General features: G+C 55.1%; 2 protein-coding genes across 5 annotated transcripts in view; both read left to right on the top strand.

Annotated features, from left to right (window-relative positions):
* Positions 1-67, top strand: part of MED12 (mediator complex subunit 12) — a 21,195-nt gene extending 21,128 nt beyond the window's left edge. The window contains exon 44 of the mRNA XM_081809327.1: positions 52-67. Within this exon, the coding sequence (XP_081665453.1) occupies positions 52-67 (16 nt within the window). The remainder of the gene's footprint in view (positions 1-51) is intronic.
* On the top strand, positions 54-19,390 carry NLGN3 (neuroligin 3). 4 transcript variants are annotated; one of them, XM_081808700.1, is made up of 7 exons: positions 54-705; positions 1,370-1,429; positions 5,493-5,552; positions 7,413-7,562; positions 13,661-13,846; positions 15,981-16,770; positions 17,416-19,390. In XM_081808700.1, the coding sequence occupies exons 1-7, from the start codon at positions 249-251 to the stop codon at positions 18,257-18,259; spliced, it is 2,547 nt and encodes an 848-aa protein (XP_081664826.1). In that variant the 5' UTR covers positions 54-248; the 3' UTR covers positions 18,260-19,390. The 4 variants fall into 4 exon arrangements, with proteins under 4 accessions (XP_081664826.1, XP_081664827.1, XP_081664828.1 ...); XM_081808701.1 differs by lacking the exon at positions 1,370-1,429; XM_081808703.1 differs by lacking the exons at positions 54-705; positions 1,370-1,429 and adding an exon at positions 3,867-4,171 and having other exon boundaries at positions 17,416-19,389.
* Positions 19,391-23,359: the final 3,969 nt, after the last annotated feature.

Here is a 23,359-nt window from a genome sequence, read left to right as displayed (position 1 = left end):
CCCCCCCCCCCCCCCCCCCCCGAGATGACGCATACTTCCCTCTTTCCACAGGCCTGTCTGGCCCTGAGGGAGTTCCCTTTCTGAAGCTGTGGTGCTTGGACGACCTCTCCGTGTTGCCGGGCACCTGTAGGTGTCCCTCGAGAGCTCAGTCTTGAGGTTCAAGTCAGTGTGGCCATGAAGGGGCTGCCTGTCGGGCTGATGCTGTGACCCTGGAGTCTGCCTTTCCTGCCAGTCCCCCTGCCCGGAACATGTGGCTGCGGCTTGGCCCGCCCTCGCTGTCCCTGAGCCCCAAGTCCACGGTTGGCCGGAGCCTGTGCCTCACCCTGTGGTTCCTCAGCTTGGTGCTGAGGGCCAGTACCCAGGCCCCAGCGCCCACGGTCAATACTCACTTTGGGAAGCTAAGGGGTGCCCGGGTGCCACTGCCCAGTGAGATCCTGGGGCCTGTGGACCAGTACCTGGGGGTGCCCTACGCAGCTCCCCCAGTCGGCGAGAAACGTTTCCTGCCCCCTGAGCCACCCCCATCCTGGTCGGGCATCCGGAACGCCACACACTTTCCCCCAGTGTGCCCCCAGAACATCCACACAGCTGTGCCCGAAGTTATGCTGCCCGTCTGGTTCACTGCCAACTTGGATATTGTCGCTACTTACATCCAGGAGCCCAACGAAGACTGCCTCTACCTGAATGTCTATGTGCCCACGGAGGATGGTGAGTGCTGCGGCCAGGCACCGTGCCCTCCCCGCCCCCCCCCCCCCGCCCTGTGGTGTTCGCGGCTTGCATGTGGTTGTGCGCCCTGCAGCAGCATGCCTCCGTCCGTCTGTCCGTCCGTCCGTGAAGATGCTTCTAACCATCACTCTGCTTGGCCTCCGCCCCCTTCCTCCCCTCCCCGTTCTTCCCTCCCCCAGCATTGTCTGAGCTCCCGTGTGTGAGTGACACTGTTACCAGGAGGGGCCTGGCCAGGCCTGAGAGCTTTGACAGGTCTAGGGCCAGAGTGCTGGATGGGGGTTCCCTGGGGGAGAATGGGTCACTGCAGGCAGCCGCCCGCGGGAGGACGCTGGCTCCACCAGGCCCCCCTGTTGCCATCCTGCCTGCTTTGAAAGGTGGTAGGTGTGTGCGGCCAAGGGAGCTGGGCGCGTGCGGGGGGCGGGGGGGCCAGCCTGGTGGGCATTGCTTAGGAGCCTCCTCTTTGGCTAGCCGCTGCCTCCTCCCGCGGGGCTCACACCAAGGTAAGTGACAGAAGCAAGGAGATGGTGGGACAGGCTCTCTGCCATGTGCCGCCTGCAGAGCAGCTCTTGGGGCCTGGGGGGGTGGGGGGTGCATGCCCCTGGGCAGAGGCCTCCTGTTATTTTTTAGTTTTTTATTCATTTTACAGTAAAGCGGATTTCCAAGGAATGCGCCCGAAAGCCCAACAAGAAAATTTGTAGGAAAGGAGGTAGGTAGCGAGCCGGCGGGGAGGGAGAGAGAGAGAGAGGGAGGGCTGCCTGCCCACCTGCCCTTGCCCCCGAGGACCCAGCCTTCCTTCAAGTAGCCCAGGCTCAGGGGGCGGTCGGTGAGCGAGCCTAAGCTCCACCTTAGCCAAGGGCCCTGGCTGCTCGTCAGGGAGGATTCGGTGGCCTAAGGCAGGTTCAGAGCAAAAGCTGCAGCAACCCCATTTCTTCCGTTCTTCCCAGCCCCGGATTCCACACTAACATATGTGCCAAAGACAGAGCCAGCGGTTCTCTCTTGAGCCACCTGGCGGGGGGGTGGGGGGTGGGTGGATCTCTAGGCAGCCAGGATGGAGCCAGAGCCTCTGTCCTCTTCCTGGCAGGGGGAGCCACCAGCTCATCCCTCCGTGCTCTTCCCTGCTCTCTCTGGCCCTGAAGTCATCCTGCCAACCGCCCCCACCCCCTCTGGGCGGAGCATAGCTGTGTAACTCCCCCCGCCCGCCCCCACCCCGGCTAGTCCGGTGGCAGACCTTGGGAGTCTCTGGGAACCACGGACTCTAAAGGAGGCACGAGATCCTGAATTTTGCGTTTAACCTCTTGCTGGGAGGAATGTGCTCCCCCTGTAGAAATAATTCTTCCTATACGAATAGCGCACGTCATGTTTTTCTGCAAAGCGCTTTCATACTTAGCTCGTAAAATCCTCCCCATGTCTCTGGAAGCTTGTAAGGCAGGAATCAGTTTCCCAATTTTACCGATGAGGAAACAGGCCCAGGGGAGTGACTTGCTGCTGCTCGAGGCCCTGTCGCTGGTCTGTGGCAGAGCAGGGACCCACCCCGGGTCTCTTGACCCTCAGGGCCATGTTCTTTCCACTGTAGCGCGTGCACGCGAGGCAGCTCCCATCTGGTCATTCCCACCTCCCCGACTCTGAAAACAATGGTGAAACGTGGATGGGCTGGGCCAAATTGGAAACAGCAACAGCTTAAGGAACAGGTGGAAAATCACAGCCTGATCCCCACAATCTTTTGGCAAGCTTGGAGTTTGTTTTCCTTTGAAATCCTAGGGCACGGTTCCCCCCCCCGCCCCCAGCACCCTACCCCAGTGGGGCTGTCAGGATTCCTGGGCCGGGATGCTCCCTACTGAGCAGGAATCTCTGGGGGCAGATTCCGGGAATCCACATGTTGAACGTGTGCGCGCACATGCGCTGAGTGCTCTTGACGCGCCCTGGAGCGCTGAGTGGGGCCTGCGGCTCTAGGGACAGTGTTCCGCCACATCCCCACACCCAGCCCAGAACCTCGCACGCAGTAGGCCATCAGCAAGCACTTTTTCCGCACAAGTGAAGAAGCACTGTGGCATTGCAAAAAGAGTGCTGGGCTGGGAGCCACAAAGCCAGGCTGAGCCCCAGCTCTCCTGCTAACTCACAGTGAGACTTTAGGCAAGTCTTTTCCTGGAGGGACCTCTGCTTCGCCTCCGGAGGTGGTAGGGGGACCATTCAGGCCTTAACATTCCACTAGCCTGTGAATGAATTCAGGAAGAGGGTCTCTTAAACCTGCTCCGGTGGGTTACTTGCTTGGGTTGAGGGGGAGGGTGGGGGGCGGGGGAGAGAGGATGATGTGAACGTTAACCGTTAACCATTTCCTAGGAGGAATGATCTCCCCAGGGTGCCAGTGAGAGCCCAGGGCCATCCAGTCCTGAGAGTTTGGCTAGAGAGCTGACTGGAAGCTCCAGTCGAGGGCAAACATTTCCCCATCAGGACCGTTGACTGTGGGCAAGGCCATGGGCTAGGCGCTGTTGGGCTGTGGAGGGCTAGGAGGTAGGGGCAAGATTTAGACGTAATCAAAGGCTTCATCACTACTCTGATGAAGCTTCTATCCTAGGATTGAAACCCAGCCGGTTCAGCTAAGCCCCACAGGCCAAGCTGGAAAGTGAGTTCCAGACAGCGTGGGGGAGGGCATTTGGTCATTTCGCTGCTCAAATTAGTTCCCTATCTAGGGCCTGCTGGCCATTTGGAACAGAATTTAGAGACCCCGCTTCTTGGGGGAGAGACATCCGCAGAGGTCGTTAGGCTTGTGGTGTGCATAGTGTAGGCAGGACTGGCCCGGCTGGGACCCTGCGGCAGCCCAGTGTTGGGACAGGGGGATGGTTGGTCGAGCTGGCCTGGGTGACAGGCATGACAAGGAGCTGTTCTGCAAGTGCTAAGCTGAAGGAGCGAAGGCGTCTGTGCAGAGAGCGGGCTAGGACCAGGCAGCCACCCCAGGGACGCTTCTGGCGGGCGGGGGTTTGGGGGCGGGCAGGGACAACAGGGCCCCACCTTCTAAGTCCGTCCCCATTGGAAGTGAGGGATTTCTGGCGGCGGGGGTGGGGGGGTGGGGGGGGAGGACCTGCCCCCTCCCCCCACTTCCACCTCCATCAAGTTGGAGGGAATTCATGCTTTGGGATGAGTAAGTCCCTTCCACTTGGGGGGCTGTCCGCTGTGTGCGTGGTGATGCCCCGTGCCCCACAGGGTGTCTGAGTGCTGTCCTGGCAGGTGTTAAGACGGTAGGTGCCACTGGAAGTTCGGGAAGCCGGAGGCCATTTCTGCCCCTCGGGGCCCTGGCTCTTGCCCTAGTTGAAAAGCCATTTTGTAATATGAGGGCGGTTCCTGTTTTGATTAATAGCTGTAAGGGAATTCAGTCACCAGAGCCCGGACCAGCTGGGAAAGAGGGCTATTTGCTGCCTCCAGGCTGAGAGTATCTGGTGTCACAGACAAGAGGGTAAGCCCTGGGGTGCTGGCAGAATGACCTCTGTCTCCCCACTCTGCCCAGCATCCAGGCAAGTAGGTCCTCTTTCTCCACAGCCGTGCTCAAGATGCACGTCTCATCTCCTTAGAACAGGAAGGAGAGTTGGTGCCAACTTACCTACAGGTCCTAAGTGTCTCTCTTCTCTCCTCTGGGCCCTTCTTTTCTCTCCTTCCCTTCTGTCCCTTCTCTCCCCTCCCCCCCACGCTCCACCTCTTTTCTCGCTGATTTTTTCCTTCCCTCTCCCCCATCCCCAGAAAGGTGGCATGGTGCAGTGGAAAGACCATGGGCTTTGGAGTCAAGCAGACCTGGGTTTGAATCTTACCTCTAGGGCTTCCTAGCTGTGTGATCTTGAGCAAGTCACTTTACCGCTCTGAACCTCAGTTTCCCCATCAGTGAAACAGGAATAGAGACAGTACCTACCTCATTGGGGTGTGAGGATCAAACAGTATGGCAGAAGTAGAGGGTCTGGCACACGGTAAATATTCGGTCTGTGGTAGGAGCTGTTACCATTATTCCTCTGTCTCCCTCTCTCTCTCTCTCCATCTCTTTCATGTCCCTCTCTCCTTCCCCCGTTCCTCCTTTCCCTCCCTCCCTCTCTGGCTCTCTCTAGATCTCAGAGCACTCCTTGCTGCTCTTAGGCCTGGGTCCTGTTCACAGGAACCCCATTTGCCGTTAGCCAGAGCAGGGGGCCCCGACAAGGAAGACCAGAGGGAAAGCTTCATCTCCCATTTCCTCCTCTGGGAATCAGGGTCAGCTGAGGCCCAGCTTGAGCCCACCCATCAGGCCCAGGTAGCCTAGGGCTGGGGGCCCCAGGACCCGGCTCTGCCCTAATAGCTCGCATCCATATCCAACATTCTGGCCAACGCCACCTGTCACCCTCAGCGCCTGTCGCTGCTCTCCAGCTCAGCCTGCCTGTGTACACACGCGCAGCCCCTGCCCCCCGGGAGAAATCCTTTCCCTGAGTGGGTCTCTGGCTCTCTACCCTGGCCCGTGTGCTGCTCCCGCCTTCCTAACTGGGAAGGTAGTTGGTTGAGATGGGCTGTTGGGGACAGGGAGACGGGGCAGGGAGGCAGCAGGGAGACCAGCGTGGCAGGGGCCTGCAACACCATCATCCTGACGAAGGTCTGGGCCTCAGCCCACCCATTCCCTCGGTTCTTGCCATCCCTCCTGCCTGTCCTGGGCCCAAGCCCAGAGCTGGCTTGCTGGGCCACACTGCAGTCATGCTGTTTTTGAATTCTCTCTCTGTTTTGTTCTCTGTTCTGTGCTGTTGTGTCTCCCCGTGTCTGGTCCCCAGGATCCGGCGCTAAGAAACAGGGCGAGGACTTAGCGGATAATGACGGGGATGAAGATGAAGGTATTTGGGGGCTGCAGGGCGCGGCGGCTGGTGCATGGCACAGAGCCCCTCCCCCTCTCGATGGGGAGAAGCCCCGTCTGTCTGTCTGTCCGTCCGTTGGTGTGTTTCTGTTCCTATACGAGGCTGTTGGGCTGCTCATCCATCTTTGGCCCGGTTGGCCGCTGGGAGGTCCAGGGTGATGGACACGGCTGGCTGGCGGGAGCAGGGGACCACAAGCAGAGCCACGGGGAGGGCAGCCTCCTCGCCCCGGTCCCCTACCCCCGTCCTCAGTCCCACAGCCCAGAAGCGGGCACTGCCAGAGACAGCTTCCTCCCCCATCTTCCGTGGCTCACAGGCACCTGCCCCTACCGATCAGCAGGGAGAGCGGAGAGAAAGCAGGGCAGAGGAAGGGCGGGGAGAGGCGCAAAGGAGACCGGATGGCGAGGACATAACCTGGGTTTCACTGCGGAGACACCTGTGTTTTGCGGGGAGACTGGCTCCTGGGAGAGGGGTCCGGCAGGACGTTGAGCTGAGGAGCGAGGCAGTGACAACCAAAGGGGCCGGAGATTAGCACCATCTAGAATCCCCCCCACCCACCCACCCCGGCCTCCTCCCAGAAAAAGAGACATGGCCTCGGGGCCACGGGCTGCAATAGGCTCAGGACAGGGCCAGGAAGGCTGTGGGCTAAAATGCCAGGCTGAGGCAGGGACGCCACAGCCCAGTCAGTAGATGGCATAAGATCCTCGCGTGATGGTTGAACCGGTCTGCCTTCCTCCTTGGGAAAACAGGTTGTGTTTGCTTGGCAGCAGAGAGCATTCCCTTCTACCTCCCTGCCCTGGCCCTGCCCCTCCACCCCTGGAGGAGCCAAACAGCTGCGGGGGGGGGGGGCGGTCTGCTGGTGGCTGGTGGGGCCGGGTGTGGCAGAGTGTTGGTCCAGCTCACACACTGAGAGGCTGCAGGTCGAGGTGGTCAGGCCGGGAGCCTTCTCTTGACTGCCCAGCCCCAACGCCACGCCTCCGCTGCGCTGCCTGGGCTTGGGAGCAGCCGCTTGAAGGTCTCTCACTGAATGGCCTCTGGGGAGGCTCCATCTTCACCCTAATGCTGATGGGGGAGGGTGGTGGGGAGAGGGGCGGCGGAGCGGGGCAGGGCAGGGGAGGGGGTCTCTCTCATTCTTAGTTCTGCCCCTCTCCTCTCTCCCATCCCCAGTGCTTCCAGTTAAGTCTGCCTGACGCCCCGGGGGACAATGGGGTAAATGAGCACATGGCTGAGAAACCATGTCACTAAGGTTCCCTCCACCCCATCGCTGCCATTCACTCCCTTTTACCCACACCCTTCCTTGTTCTCTCCCTGTGCCACCCCTTCTTCCCACCCCTCTTGTCTCTGTCTGCACTGGGGGGCCGGCTGCTGCCAATGGCCGTATTTCCATGTAACTGGTCTAGTCTTGGGGGTTTCAGGGCTTCCCAGCCCCTGCTCTCGGAAGCCATGGCAGGTCCCAGGACTCCCGGGTGCCCCGGGGCAGGGACTCACTTGAGCCGGCTAAGAGACCAGCCCTGCCCCTTCCCACCCCCGCTCCCCGTCCCCAGGGGCCCGGCCGTGGCCTACCTAGGCCCGGCCGGCCGTAGCAGTCCTGGCTGACTGCCCTCAGCTGGGAGGCTGAAACCAGAGTCTTTAAAACCGTCGCCCAAGTCCACCTCCAGCCAAGTCTCTGGCCGATGCTCGGGCTCCAGGCCGAGCGGCCCCATGAGTCCTGCCCTCAGAGTTGGCGGTGGTGTCCTGGCACCTGGGATAGCTTTGCCGCCCACACCGCCCCCCCCAGGGCTGGCGGGGGTGGGGGAGGAAGGGCATCCTACCCAGCCTGTGTCTCACCCCTTCTCCTTGCAGACATCCGGGACAGTGGCGCTAAGCCCGTCATGGTCTACATCCACGGAGGCTCTTACATGGAGGGGACGGGCAACATGATCGACGGCAGCGTCCTCGCCAGCTATGGCAACGTCATCGTCATCACCCTCAACTATCGGGTTGGGGTGCTAGGTATGGTTCTCTGCTAGCTGCCTTGAAGGAAGCCTGGGTTCTCAAGGAAGGAGGAAAGAATGCTGGCGATTTAAGGCTGGCCTCGCTTCCCGAGCGGGTGCCAACGACCAGAGCCAAATGGTGGTATCACACGGTCCCTACCCGAGTGCTGGGAGCTTCCCCATGTCCTTCGGCCCTTTCCGGAATGTTTAGCTGCCACTGGAAATTCAAGTCAACCTCCACACTTTCTCTTGTCTCAAGCCAGTTCGCTGCTTTCAGACCGTTGCTTGGCTGAGCTTTGCAGGGTCTGTGAACTTTCTAGTGTCCTTCCCCCAGCCCTACCCACCCAGGCCCACATCCCTCAAAGCCCCACACATACACAGATACTCCTTCTAGCCAGTCGCATATCCACACGCTTACATACCCTCACACGTCCACACATCCACACTGCCCACCGCACACCCCGATGCATACGATTCATTCTCACTCGCCCCACAAAGACACACATACACCCGTGCACAGAGACCCCCACGTCCACATCTACAGGCCGCCTCTCACACACACACATTCCCCCACCACTCCATAAACACTCCACACATACAGTTTTCCCCTCACACATACCCACATACCATATACCTGTCCACTCCACATCCATACCCCATATGTTCACAGATCTCTCGGACTGCCTGCCCCCTCATTCCCGTATATCTCTCCCTCCACATCTACACCCATACACTCTACACGTACCCACACTCACACTTCCTTCTACCCCCATGTATGTGCTCTACACAAAGACCCACACCCTTCACATCCACATCTACACACAAACCCCACGCGCGTATACCTTGAATGTACATAAATATTCCCTCCACGTATACACACACATACCTGCATCCCCCTGCACACCCCACTTCCACATCCACTCGAACACCCACACGCACACATATGTCCCTTGCCTTCCCCATGTAAACGCAAACCAATATTCCCCCTCGCTACACATACATATCCATACCCACACGTACACACCTCCTCATGCCGCACATCCACAAATACTACCCACACCCCCCCTCATATCCCTGCTTCCACGTCTCCAGACACGTCCCAGGCCCTCACATATCTCTCCACCATGTGCACACACTCATAGACCTCTCACATTCCCATGTATACGCACGCACGCACGCACGCACGTAGACGCTCTTCCCGTACATACCCCGCATGTATACGTGCAATACACATACGTACATATTCCCTCACCCACCCTACCCAACAAACGCATACATACCCATGTACCCCCGTTTGGCCTCCAGATCCATGCACGCACGCACACCTGTCCTCAGCCCCACACGTGTGCACACCCCACGCTTACAGACCCCGTATATACACACATACGCATTTCTACTACTCTCTCCGTGCCTACATCCCCCTATAACTCCCACCCCATCGCACAAACGCACTCCCACACATACACACTTCCTTCCCAAATGCCTCCTCATTCGCACCCCTGGGCCCTGCCCCCCACATCCTCTGCCGTTGGCCCGCCGGTTTTGGTGATGTAGGCTGCCCCTCTGTGCTGTCTCTTCCTTGCTGACTGTTACTGCCCACCCGCGGCCAGGGTCCTGAGCTAAACAAGTACCTCAGAGAGGGTCTTGCTCCCTTTGAGACATTCACCCAGGCCTCCGAGAGCACGTGCAGCCGCGCAGCCCTGTAATGGTGGGAGGAAGGCAACTCCTTGTGTGAAGCGCTGGTGTCTTCCAAGTTCCAGTGGGGGCCTAGGCCATGCATCAGGTCTGGAAGCCTGGGTGCTGGACCAGCCGTGGCATGACTTCTTCCCTGGCCACTTGGCTGACAGGACCCGATTTTAATTTGCTTCGGAGTGTATCGTTGTTGCTGGTTCTAATCCCAGAGGGCCCGGGGTTGTGCGTCACTTCTGGTAGAGTTTATGAGCCCAGAAAGGCAACCTTTTCTTGACTGACCCTTGACACTCGGTGGGCTAGCAAGACACCTTTTTGGGGTTCAGACTGGAGAAATGATATTCCCTGAAAACAGTGGAGCCCGTGTGCCTTCGAGTGGCCTCTGGATCCTGGGGATGAAGCACGCAAGGCGCCTCCCTTGGTCTCTCGGCGGTCCGGTGGGCTTGGCTGTCATGGTTCGGCCGCTCTGCTCCTCTGTCTTCCCGAGTTACCCCAGACATCCCGGCGAGGCTCTCTTGAGTGTTCTGTCCTGTTGAGGAAAGGGGATCTGAGTCTCTGACAGTAAAGGGGAAGTGAAGGCGGCTATTAAGCCACATGCAAGGGCTGCACAGTTCCTGAAGAGTCCGGAATTTCCAGAAGTAAGCTCACACAGATATCCAGCCACGCGCACACGGTAGTTGAAGGCCAGAACAAGTTTTGCCACCTTATTTTCTTGGTGAGAGTGATAGAAAATGTTCAACTCGGCTGCTTTTAAAAATTAGACACACAGAGCGCCATTCTGTGGGTTTTATTGGAAAGCACAGAGAGTACAAAGAATGTGCCTCGGTTCTGTATGATTGGACCAGCTAGGGATGCAGGAAAAGAAAGAGTGGAGGAGTGGGGGGTGGGGGTGGGGGCAGGAATTGAGGAAGAGAAGAAAAGGACGGGGGTAGAGAAAAGAGGACAAGAGTGACACCGAGCAAGGAGACAGGAAGGAGAGATTCAGGATTTGAAGCGTCACTTGACAGCTGTGGGCTGCGCGGGGCCTGTTGCCGGTGAGTGCTCCTTATGGTATCCTGGTTTGCAGATTACTTGACAACCCTCCCGCTTCTCTACTCTCGAAGCTTCTACATCAGCAGTTCCTAACTTTTGGGGGCGTCTTGGACCCCTTTTGAAGGGGCTATGGACTCTCCCCCCAGAAAAAAACATGCACACACATACACAAACCTATGGAAATGGTTCCAAGGACCCCACCGAAACTCATCTGGGGAAACTCTGGTTAAGAACACGCCCCCCCGCCCCGCCCACTTTACAACCCCCTCTCATTCGCATAACCAGAACAGCACATCTGGGGGCAGGTATAGCATTCTTGGGGCCTTCAGCTGTTAATGATCAACATGATATGACCCAAACCGCGGAAGGAGTCACAAACTGAGATTTGGTCCGAAGTTTCCCCACCACTTCCTGTGTCTCCTTCACAGCCTGCTCTGCAACACAGATGTAATCAACAAGCCACTGATTGGATTCTGGGTACATACAAGATGTTTTTGTCTCTCGGTGCCAGATGTAGAACATAGGTCTGTCCCTGACACTTGGGGATTTTGCTGTGTAGCTGAGACTTGGGTGTTTTTTGTCTTCAAGCATCCCCAATCAAGCGGGCCAGTTTGGGACCCCCAACTGCATGCACACATTCACCCTCCCTTCAGCTTCTCTGGAAGCACCGAGCGCAGAAAGATGGTTTACTCTGAGGTGCTTCTTTGGACATCTCGGGTGATTCATCTATATGGAGACTGTCACAGGCCGGTCCATGGATCCCATCTAATTATTTGAGGAGCCCCCAGGGAGCTCGAGACCAGCACAAGAAAGGGACCCCAGCAGGATATCGGGTGTGGATATCCCTGGGGCTGAGGAAGTAGAGGCTTGCCAGGTTTTAGTCTGGGTTCCAGAATCTAATCGTACATCTCTGCTCGGGTACCCTTCGGGCAAAGCGAAAACCTGGTAAACGTCAAGCCTTGAGGGACAGAGATATGTGGTTTGGGTACGATGTGCCGGGTTCCCTCATCCTCTGTTGACAGGCGGCTTACCATGGGCTGCAGTGTCAACCTGGGGCCCAGGGAGATGGTCTCAGATTTATTCTGACAGTTTACAGAGTGCGTGGTGTTTCAGCGCTCCTTCTCGCGCGGCTTCTGTGGATGGCTGAGTTACTGGGAACCTAGCAGTGAGCGACTTGCTCTCCCACACCGCCAGGCTTTGTGTGCTCACGGTCGGTCACGTTTGCTGGATCATCTGCCTCAGCCCCGTGGATGTAGCACTTCACGCAGGACTCTTGTAGTAGAGATGGTTGACGTGGCATCATCCGCATGCTCCGGCGCCTCTCATCCCGGGGTTGGTGGGAGCCAAGGGAGCAGAAACGGATGGTTGGCTCCTCCACCCAGCCCTGTCAGGCCTTTGTTCCCAACCTAGGGAATCGAGACATGCTGGCGAAATCTACTTTACTACATTCAAAGAGCGGGCTCTTCCCCCTGATAGGACAGATGCATTGACACATTTCACGGAACGCTACCTCGAGCCGAGGCTGAAGCCAAGTCCACAGAGGCTTAAATAAGAGGACAAGGAAAGAAAATATGGAGGAAGGAGAAAGGCAGGGAGAGAGGACAGGAGGGCTAAGAGAAGCACAGAGTGGTTCTTGCCGGAGGGTCTTGGGCTTGGACAGCTGGGTTGGATCTTGGTCAGCAGACTTTTTACGACTCCCAGCAGCAGCTTCGGTGTGTGAATGGGCCAGGCAGAGGAGAGGCTGGTTCCCTTGTCTGGAGGAACAAGGGCTCCTCCGTTCATCCTCATTCAGGCTTTCTCTAATTCCTTCACGTTTCCTCGCCGGGAACCTGGGGCTAAAGAGGGCTTGTGACTAGGTCCTGAGAGGAATAACTAAGTACTTTACATCCCTAATTGTACCAAATGTAAATTAATAACACCCTTGAAGAGGATGAAATGAGCTCTTTTGCAGAAGCTAGAAACAGGAGGACCCGAGAAAGACAGGGATGAGGTCGTGCGCCTGCTTGAGTCTATTTGAATTCAGCCTCTGCCCATGGCCTGCCAGGACCACCAGGGAGCTCCCTGTGAGCTGAGGGTGGGCTCCTCAAACATGGCCTCTCACAAAGTTGATCCCAGGTGCTGCAAAGGGAGCTTTTAAACGGGGAGTCCAAAAAGACCGATCCAGGTATGAGGTGTCCACAACTACCCACCTGGAAAGAACCCTTCCGAAAGCCTACGGCAGGAGAAGATAGAGCCTTCCAGGGAGCCCAGGGATCAAGGAAGAGAGAGGAAATGAGGCAGCATGATCAGTCTGAAATGGAAGCAGGGTTGGGGGGGGGAATATAGGACATCTCTGTGGGATAGCCAGCAGGTGGGCGGGAAGGTAGTCTCCATGGCAACAAGTCTCCACAGCAGCAAATCCCAGCAGGTGGGTGGGAAGGTAGTCTCCATGGTGACATGTCTCCTCAGCAGCAAATCCCAGTGGGTGGGCGGGCGGGAAGACCTGTTTCTGTGGTAACACGCTGCACCGACTTCCCCATTTCTCCACCAGATGAAAAAGATGGTCTCACCCAGTGGTTTTCTAACTTTAGCAGGCCCCAGAGTCACCTGGAGAGCTTGTGAAAAACACACATTGCTGGGCCTCCTCCCCAGAGTTTCTGATTCATTAGGTCTTGGGAGGAGAGGAAATGAGAATCCGCCCTGAGAATGAGGGGAAGGGCCACCTGAGGCACTGGAACGAGGTGCAGATGGACTAACCCGTCCGGGAAGGGCCAAGTAGAGCTTAGGAATCCTTGCCTCTTGGGATCCTCACTTCCTTCGGGGAGAGGAGGAAGGGGAAAGAGAAGTAATTATAGACTTACAGAGTGCGGAGTGTATTAGAGATGCTTAGGTTCGTTTTATCCCGCCTACAACCCTTTGAAGTATTTTTACCTCCATTTTGCAGAAGAGGAAACTGCAGCCCAGATATTTTAAATAACTTGCCCAAGGCTATACGGCCAATAAGTGGTAGAGCCAGGACATGAACCGAGGACCATCTGATTCCAGGGTCCCTGCTCGTTCCACTCTATCTCGAGGGGGGCTAGGGTAATGTCCTGGAGAGCACATCAGGGGCCTGGCCATCTGCGGTTCTTGCAGCTTATGTCTCCCAGCTGGAGGCGTCCCCTCGAGTAGTCTGGAGACCCCTCCCTCCACACTGGAGAATGGGGGTGGGAGGCAAGGAGCTGATCGATCCTTCCTACACTGATGGTGCTGGAGCTTGCAGAAAGGAGCAATGGTACATGGTAGTTAGGTGGAAAGAACCATGCTGCATGCCCCTCCTCCGTCCTCATGCCCCCTCCCTGTCTCCTGCCTGCCGTTATAACCCCGATCCCCCCATCCCTCTGCCTTCACCGTCCTCATGCCCTTTGTTGAATCCAGGTTTCCTGAGCACTGGTGATCAGGCTGCCAAGGGCAACTATGGGCTCCTTGACCAAATCCAGGCCCTCCGCTGGGTGAGCGAGAACATTGCCTTCTTTGGTGGCGATCCCCGCCGTATTACTGTCTTCGGCTCGGGTATCGGCGCGTCCTGTGTCAGCCTCCTCACGCTGTCACATCACTCTGAGGGTGAGTAACCCTTGAGGCAAAACCTCAACTAGCGAAGTGCCGGCTGCCCATCCTGAGCCTCAGGACTTGCGGGGTTCAGAGTGCCCAGAGGAATCAGCTGGCCCTCTTCTATCAGCTTGGCATCCCTTTGGGGAGAAGTGGAATGGAAATGTTCCTCTCGGGGAAGAAGTCCTTTTCCCAGTGTGAGAGAGGGAAAGAGAGAATCCCGTTTATCTCTTGAGAAAGTAAGATCCTCCTTCTGTGTGGGAGTCGGGTTTGGGTGAGTGGGAGTAGGATGTCTATCTGAAGGGACAGCGGGATTTGTTTTTGGTTTTTTTTTTTTGGTGATTTTTTTGGGGTGGGGCAAGGGAAATCTTTCAGTTTGGGAAGGACATGTAACTTCAGGATAGAGATCTAGAGTGGGAATTGGTTTTTAGGTGTAAGAAACACTCATTCTCTGCCTTTCTTTCTGAAGAACAAGTCTGTACAGGAGAGGAGCTGTCCTTAAGCGGAGAGATGGGTCTGAACAGTGAAGAGAGCTAACCCGTGGGGTGGGCTTTTTCTGAGGGGCAGCGATCTGGTAGCCCACACCAGACCTCCTCCCGGGCTGGGCAACCCTAAGGGAGACTCCCATTCTTAGCCCAGAGGAAAGCCTCTCTCCTTGCTCTGCTAGTGACTCTCCAAGGGAGCCAAACAGGCCCTTTTTGGCTCAGCAGGAAAAGCTCTCTTCACCTCTGGACTGTAGAGCACATTCTACCTCTGAGAGGCAAAGATGAGCTTCTCATGAAGAAGAGATCTTCCTGAAATAAGTTCCTTTCCTCCCTCTGAAGGAAGGAAATCTGTGAGAGAGGACAAGGTTTTTGTTGTTGTTGTTGGAATCGACCCCGTGAGTGAGTGATATTCTCACAGGAAGACTCTCGGTCCCTCTTTGAAGAAGGCCTGTCTGTCTGAGAGAGAAAAATCATCTTCTCTGATCTCAACATTCTGCCTCTGTCCCTCCAGGGACTACCCCGATGAGGGAAGACCAGGGTGGGATCTGCCTCACACCTTAGAATGTGTTTCTAGGTGACAGTAGTGGGAACAGGGATCCCTTTCTCCACAAAGGAGGGTGAGGTGACCGGCTGTGAGGGTGGCCCTGTCTGAAACGAGGAATGGTGCCTCCTCTGATCCAGAACTATTTCCCTGGGAGGAGAAGGCCTTTCTTGGAGTGGTGCTACATTCTGTCTCCTAAGGGGCCTGGCTGCACTAAAGAGTTGTTCTCTCGGTCTTTCTGCAACTGATTCATGGAGAATCACCTTTTGAAAAGGGATGCTCTCTCTTAAGTAGTGATCTATATTTCTCTCCCTCTCTTTCTACCCATGCCAACTGCCTTTCTCTTAGAGGAAAGGAACCGTGTGCCTGAGGGCCGGATTATCCCTTGCTTGGGAATGTTGGGGCCAGGGAGAGCATGATACCCCCCTTTTTTTTCCAGGGGTGGGGGGGGAAGAATCATCCACTTTTTGAGTTTGGAGGACTGGCTCCGTCTTGGGTAGGGGAGAAACTGGATCTGAGGCATCAGTAGCTTCAGGAAAAGGAAAGTCACTGTGGAGACTACATGCTGGGAGGGCACGTTCCCTGGAGACTTTGAGATCCCAAGGCCTTTGCCCTTGGGAATCTTTCCCCAGACTCCCAGAATGTGAGGCTCTCCCCTGCCTGCATTTCTCATCTCTCATGAAAAAGACCCCTTTGTGGTGGAAGCGCCAGCTCCCTGGTGGTGCGCTGGCACAGAGCTGGGCCCAGCTGGGCAGGAAGCAAGAAGGGAAGACAAGGAGAGATAAAGAGAGGGAGCATAAGGAAGCTGATGTCTGGGACCCAAGGGGTTAATTCTTGCTGGCATTTCCTTAACCCCCAAGTTACCAGCCCTCATCCCAGAACAAGGAAGCACGAAGCAGGCAGGGAGTCAGTCGGCGCAGGGGCCCAGCAACCCCTTCTCTGGTCCTAATCCATCACCCCAACCGAGAGGTCTCTTCTTCCTTCATAGCTCATTGCACCCATAGGGCAGCCTCAGTGACAGAGGAGTGAGGAAGTGTTTAATTTGTCCCTCAGGGACAGGCAAGGGAGGCCTAGGCTGTGGGGGACATGGCAGATCTGACCTGGTGCCACCTGTCTTCCGTAGGGCTTTTCCAGAGGGCCATCATCCAAAGTGGTTCTGCCCTGTCCAGCTGGGCTGTGAACTACCAGCCGGTGAAGTACACCAGCCTGTTGGCAGACAAGGTAGGCTGTAACGTGCTAGACACGGTGGACATGGTGGACTGTCTTCGTCAAAAGAGTGCCAAGGAGCTGGTAGAGCAGGACATCCAGCCAGCCCGCTACCATGTGGCCTTTGGCCCCGTGATTGATGGCGATGTCATCCCTGATGACCCTGAGATTCTCATGGAGCAGGGCGAGTTCCTCAACTATGACATTATGCTAGGTGTCAACCAGGGCGAGGGGCTCAAGTTCGTGGAAGGCGTGGTGGACCCTGAGGATGGCGTCTCTGGCACTGACTTTGACTACTCAGTCTCCAACTTTGTGGACAATCTGTATGGCTATCCTGAGGGTAAGGACACCCTGCGGGAGACCATCAAGTTCATGTACACAGACTGGGCAGACCGTGACAATCCAGAGACCCGCCGCAAAACACTGGTGGCGCTCTTCACCGACCACCAGTGGGTGGAGCCCTCGGTGGTGACCGCTGATCTGCACGCCCGCTATGGCTCCCCTACCTACTTCTACGCCTTCTACCATCACTGCCAGAGCCTCATGAAGCCTGCTTGGTCAGATGCAGCTCATGGGGACGAAGTACCCTACGTTTTTGGTGTCCCTATGGTAGGCCCCACTGACCTCTTCCCCTGCAATTTCTCCAAGAATGACGTTATGCTTAGTGCTGTCGTCATGACCTACTGGACCAACTTTGCCAAGACCGGGTAAGGAGAAGGTTGTTCTTCTTTGGGACCCCAGCATGCCTTCCCCTCTGCTCCTCTATCGTTAAGCCTCTTCTGTCATCTCCTTTTTAAAAGATATTCCCCCAAATCTTGCTTGGTAACCTCTTCACCCCCTTCCTCCTTCCTCCTTCCTCCTTTTGAGTCTTTCATGCCATTTCTTCCCTCCAAAATGTCGTCAAGGCTCAGAACTCAGCTAGCATTAGGACCGAGCAGCAGGGAGAGTTACTGGCAGAACCACGGGATTCAAGGTTAGATGGTCAGAGGTCGAGTGAAGTGGGAATAAAGTATATTCATAAAGAGCCTTTCAAGGGTTCTTGGAAAAACTGGGCAGCTGAAAAGATTGGTGGATGCTCGGTAGCACATGAGAAGAAAAAGCTTCTATAGCATGACCTTACAGGATGGGCACAGGGAAGGATGAGTCAGTTTCCACGATACAGTGGGCAATAGGAATTCAAAGCCCTGGGGAAGAGGAGGGGCGTGGACAGAGAGAGGGACCCTGCAAAAGGTGGAAATGTGGGAAGTTATAGACCGGGGAAGAGGTTCAGAAGTGGGTGTGAGAGGAGGCATTCTGGGCCCTTTGCACACCTAGGTAGAGTGGTGACCCCGGATTTCCATGTGGTATTTCAGGGATCCCAACAAGCCGGTCCCCCAGGACACCAAGTTCATTCACACCAAGGCCAACCGCTTTGAGGAAGTGGCCTGGTCCAAATACAATCCCCGAGACCAGCTCTACCTTCACATCGGGCTGAAACCAAGGGTCCGCGATCATTACCGGGCCACCAAGGTGGCCTTCTGGAAACACCTGGTGCCCCACCTCTACAACCTGCATGACATGTTCCACTATACGTCCACAACCACCAAAGTGCCGCCCCCGGATACCACCCACAGCTCCCACATCACCCGCAGGCCCAATGGCAAGACCTGGAGCACCAAGCGGCCGGCCATCTCCCCTGCCTATAGCAATGAGAATGCCCAAGGGTCCTGGAATGGGGACCAGGATGCAGGGCCGCTCCTGGTGGAGAACCCTCGTGACTACTCCACCGAATTAAGTGTCACCATCGCTGTGGGGGCCTCCCTCCTGTTCCTTAACGTTCTGGCCTTCGCCGCCCTCTACTACCGCAAGGACAAACGGCGTCAGGAGCCTCTGCGGCAGCCCAGCCCTCAGAGGGGAGCCGGGGCCCCCGAATTGGGAGCTGCTCCTGAGGAAGAGCTGGCAGCATTACAGCTGGGCCCCACCCACCACGAATGTGAGGCTGGTCCCCCCCACGACACACTGCGCCTCACTGCGCTACCTGACTACACGCTGACCCTGCGCCGCTCCCCTGATGACATCCCACTCATGACACCCAACACCATCACTATGATTCCCAACTCCCTGGTAGGGCTGCAGACGTTGCACCCCTATAACACCTTTGCCGCAGGGTTCAACAGTACTGGGCTGCCCCACTCACACTCCACTACCCGGGTATAGCTCCAGCCCAGAGCACAGCCTCTCTCCTGGCTCCCTTCCTCCCAGATCCACAGACACACATGCACACAGACACACACACACACACACACACACACACACAGACATATATGTATACGCACGCACCCACACCCGACAGCAGACCCACCTGCACAAACATAGACAGATGTGGACATGCACCCGCATGTACAAGAACACAAATAAAGAAGTAAACCTGAACAAACCCTCCAAATGGGGACGCAAGTGAGTCCTTGGGAAACCGAGGACCTGTGCAACAGCAGCTGAAGCCAGCTCCCTGAGCCTGATCACAGACACTCCTGGGGGCCCGAAAGCACCAGCTGGGCACCCCCTTGGTGCTCGCCTTCCGCCTCTCTTGGAACTGCACCACCCACCAACTCCAGACTTGGGAGCTTTAAAGAGCAGAGTAGCTCTTTCTCCCCCAGACTTGGTCTTTTTTCTGGGTCTTGTTTTTGTTGATTTTTTAAAATAATTTTGGAACACATGCCTCTCCAACCCATGAGTGCAAAGAGGCTCCGGAAGGGAGGCACCAGGCCCATGTCTGTCTGGCTCTGGCACTCCCAGGGCTCACACAATCCGGGCGAGGAACATGACCCCCAAGAAAGAAACAGATTCGAGCAAGACCATGGGGTGGAAGGAGGAAGGGGCTACCGCTGGATGGGGTTGGAGGGCCACAGGGGAGAACTCTCCAGCCACCTCTGTGTCCCTGTGGAGGCTACAGAGACTGCAGGGTGACCTGCTTTCCCCTAAAGGCCAGGAACACCGGCCTGGCTACACCAGGGGACCCTACCTAGATTTGGTGAATGAGGTTCTGGTGGAGGCCGTTGTTATCAGGGCCCCTGGGTGTAATCTGGGTTCTGCCTCTGCCCTTGGGGTAATGGTATCAGAAATTCGCCCCATTTTCTTTACAGAGTCTCTTTTGTGTCTGTCATTTCTCTTTCAAAAAGGCGGTGTTTTTTTGTTGTTGTTGGCTTTTTTTTTTTTTTTTAAAGAAAAGTTCTTAAAACACTAACGGAAACCCATGGAGTTTGTCCTTTGTAAACATTTTAAACACAGTGTCTTGATATAAAAATAAAAAATCCAGTTAGCACTCCCAACCTGCCTCCCTTGCACAGGCCTTGCCCCAACAGATCTCCCAGCAGGGCGCCCCTGCAGGCTAGGAATCCAGCCTGCCTCTGCATCCTGTGCCTTTAAGCCGAGACAAGTCTGGGCTACACTCTGCTGGGCCCTGCACGCAGGCCCATCCAATCTTAAGCAGGTTGCTGCCCCCCCCCGCCCCGCCCCCCTCCCAACGCTCTGGGTTCCTGCAGCTGAAGCCTTCTCTCAGCACCTCGGGCCTCTTAATGAAACGGCAAAAAATAACTCCTCCTCCTCCTCCTCCTCCTCCTCCTCCTCGCCCCCCCCACCGCAGCCACCATCACCACCTCCATCCTGGACTAGGGGTTGGGAGGAGGTGTGACCTCTAACAGGCTGAAGTTCTTTCTCATATCTGAATCCAGTGCGGCATCACATACGCCAACGCCCTGGCCTTGGGGGACTGACAGAGCAGGGGCCCCTCTCCTCCCCAGGGATACTTGTTTCGGGTTCTGTGAATTACAGTTGGAGAACTCACTGGAGCCCTGGCACTGATTTCTCTCCAGGATTGCGATCAGGGGCTCGCCCGCCCATCAACCCCTGGGGTGGGGGATTCAATGGGGGCTCCACTGGGTTAGCATTATGGGGGTTCACATCTTTCTCAGTGACTTGAAGGACCAAACCCAGGAGTCTGCTCATCAAGTGTGACAGTTGGACGGCCTTGCTGACACCTCAGAAACCAGTAATAGAATTCTTCAAAGTGACCCTGACAAAGTGAGCGAGATGAACCAACATAACAGGATGATGTTCAGATGGGATGAGCAGAAGATAGTGCAAAGACCAAAACTGAGAAACTAATATACTAATATGGTACGTGGGGACGAGAGAGTTGGCCAGTGACTGGCTAGACACAGTTTGGTCAAAATAGAAGAAAAAAAGAAGTGGGGGGAGGGTGACAGGGTGGGTCACAAGTTGAATGAGTCCATAGTGTAGAAATGGTGTTCTCCCTCCTCCCTCCCTCCCTCCCTCCCTCCCTCCTTCCTCCTTCTCACTCTCTCCCTCCCTCCTCCTTCTCACTCTCTCCTCCTTCCCTCTCTCCCTCCCTTCTTTTTTTTTTAAGATTTTTTTAAAAAATTTATTTATTTGAGAGAGAGAATGAGAGAGAGAGAGAGAGCACATGAGAGGGGGGAGGGTCAGAGGGAGAAGCAGACTCCCCACTGAGCAGGGAGCCCAATGCAGGACTCGATCCTGGGACTCCAGGATCATGACCTGAGCCGAAGGCAGTCGCCCAACCAACTGAGCCACCCAGGCGCCCCCCTTTCTTCTTTCTAAAACTAACATGAATACTAGCATATAATAATAAAAATATAGCATAGAGTTGCTGGGAAGTAATCTGAGTCTGAGTTTTAGAATTAGAAGTAACCTCAAGGGCATGTAGTCCAAACCACTTATTTTTTATAACCGGGGAAATGGGCCCAGAAAAGCCCAACATTTTCTTTTTTTTTTTTTTTGTTTTTTTTTTTTTTAATTTTTTTTTTTTAAAGATTTTATTTATTTATTTGAGAGAGAGAGAATGAGAGAGAACACATGAGAGGGGATAGGGTCAGAGGGCAAAGCAGACTCCCCGCCGAGCAGGGAGCCCGATGCGGGACTCGATCCAGGGACTCCAGGATCATGACCTGAGCCGAAGGCAGCCGCTCAACCAACTGAGCCACCCAGGCGCCCGTCTTTTTTTTTTTTTTTTTTTTTTTTTAAAGATTTTATTTATTTATGTGACAGAGAGAGACAGTGAGAGAGGGAACACAAGCAGGGGGAGTGGGAGAGGGAGAAGGAGGCTTCCCGCCAAGCAGAGAGCCCAATGAGGGACTCCATCCCAGACCCTGGGATCATGACCTGAGCGAAAGGCAGCCACTTAACTGACTGAGCCACTCAGGCGCCCCAAGCCCAACATTTTCTAACGCCCAGTTAGCATTAGAAATAGACCCAGGATGCTGTCCAATCGTATATGACATTTCCCTTGGTCCTTTTCTTTCTTTCTTTAAGATTTTATTTATTTATTTGAGAGAGAGAATGAGAGAGCACAGTTGAGGCGAGGGGCAGAGGGAGAGGGAGAAGCAGGCTTCCTGCTGAGCAGGGAGCCCTATGCGGGACTCAATCCAAGGACCCCGGGATCATGACCTAAGCTGAAGGCAGGCGCTTAATGACTGAGCCACCCAGGCGCGCTGGTCCATTTCTTTTTAGGCCCTTTCAAACATTCATGTGTTGGTCAACACATTTTCAGCGTATGTGGAAAAGCTGGAGAGGGTCTGGAGCAGAGCAAAAACAATGTGCCAAAGGACTGGGTCTTTTTAAATTATTATTATCATTATTATTTAGAAAAGAGGAAGCTGATAAGGTAACATTCAATAATTGTGGAGACCTACCTGTGTGCCAAATGTGTTATATCATCCTCAAAAATTTACCTCGTAAGCAAGGGCAGAGCTGATGATCTATTCTCCATTTCTTCTGAAAATGACAGAGGGGGGAAAGACTAAACAAGACACGAGGAAAAGACTTTGCTCCACACTCAGTAAGTCCTCAATAACCGTTCCGAATTGAGTACCTGGCTACTTAAGGAAAGCCCTGCTGTTCATCTTCCTGAAAACAGACCCGCTGGATTGCATGACATTTTCAGGTTGATTCAGAGTGTTGGTTGTTATGATCCTGTGATTGTTCCATCTCAGATATTACCAAACTGGGCCTCCTCTTCCAGGTGTGTGTGTACACCTCCGAATTAGGAGGCTATTTGGGGAGGATTTAGACATTGCCTCTCCTCTAAGAACTCAAGGTGCTGTAGCAAACCCAGATTTGAGGAGCCATCAATGAGAGATTACAGTTGGTCTTTCACACCTTTGAAAGGCCTAGGTGGGAAGAGGTAGCTTTCAAGACAGGCAATCTAATTGACAGTGCGGGGAGGGGGGGCGACTGGGTGGCTCAGTCAGATAAGCATCTGCCTTCGGCTCAGGTCATGATCCCGGAGTCCCAGGATCCAGCCCCCGACGCCGACCCCCCCCCCCCCCGCATTAGGCTCCCTGCTCAGCGGGGAGTCTGCTTCTCCCTCTGCCCCTCCCCCTGCTCATGCTCTCTCTCTCTCTCTCTCTTTCGCAAATAAATAAATAAATAAAATCATAAAAAAATAATAATTGACAGTCGGTCCTGTGCTCAGCTAGCTTGAGTGGTCTCAACCCCATTACAGCCTAGCCGCTCTGAGCCCCAGCTGAAAAGCCCCAGCTCCTTGTTTGAAGAGGGGCAGAGGAGACCCTTGGATTTTATTTCACATTGCGAAAATCATTCGTGCCTAGACTGGGTCCAGCCTGAGTCCCTAGATTTATCTGGTTTCTATCGTAGTCCTTTGGGGAGCTAGATGCAGCTATCTTGGGATCTTTGGGTGTGTGTGAAGGGCTGGAGGTTGGTCATTGTGGAAATCTCCATTGGAAATGAGTATGATGATCAGGACTGCCGGCCTGGCCCTATGCTAGTTTATATACTATGAGGGATAGAAGACAGCCCCTTTGGGGTGCACACTGTCGGGAATACAAAACTGAACTATGTTAAAAAGGAACAAAGTGCAGAATCTAGCATGTGACTTCAAGTGTATGATAAAGGTTAAAGAAGCTGGAGACATCGCAAGAAAGGCTACAGTGGAATTTGAGTGGGTGGCTGGAAGAGTGGGCATTTCAAATTGGGAGACAAGCCTCAGGCTGAGCATGGTGATGCGAAGGTCTCGGCATGCTCAAGGAGCATCGAGGGGACTGACTTGACCAAAGCAGAGGGTTCAAGTTAAAGGGCGGGAGATCAAGATCAAGATTAAAGGGCAGGTTGTGGAGGTCTTCATGACAGACTTGGAGTGTTACCGCACGTGTGATAGGACCACCCTGCCTTTTCCTTTTGCTAAATGGCTTGAGAGCAAGAAAATAAAACCCCCCTCAGCTGCTCTTTTGTTCCCTCTCTTCTGCAAGGAGAAGGATATTC

Source organism: Leptonychotes weddellii, chromosome X, assembly GCF_054177405.1.
Source record: "Leptonychotes weddellii isolate Sample4059 chromosome X, ASM5417740v2, whole genome shotgun sequence".
In the NCBI taxonomy this organism is placed as follows: domain Eukaryota; kingdom Metazoa; phylum Chordata; class Mammalia; order Carnivora; family Phocidae; genus Leptonychotes; species Leptonychotes weddellii.
This window is presented reverse-complemented; position numbering and strand designations above follow the sequence as displayed.

What these genes read in the sequence shown, in the direction of transcription:
- NLGN3 (XM_081808700.1), top strand. Translation starts at nt 249, where the DNA reads ATGTGGCTGCGGCTTGGCCCGCCCTCGCTGTCCCTGAGCCCCAAGTCC. An exon ending in CTATGTGCCCACGGAGGATG is followed by an intron (nt 706 to 1,369) that starts GTGAGTGCTGCG and finishes TTCATTTTACAG; the next exon opens with TAAAGCGGATTTCCAAGGAA. An exon ending in ACCAACTTTGCCAAGACCGG is followed by an intron (nt 16,771 to 17,415) that starts GTAAGGAGAAGG and finishes GTGGTATTTCAG; the next exon opens with GGATCCCAACAAGCCGGTCC.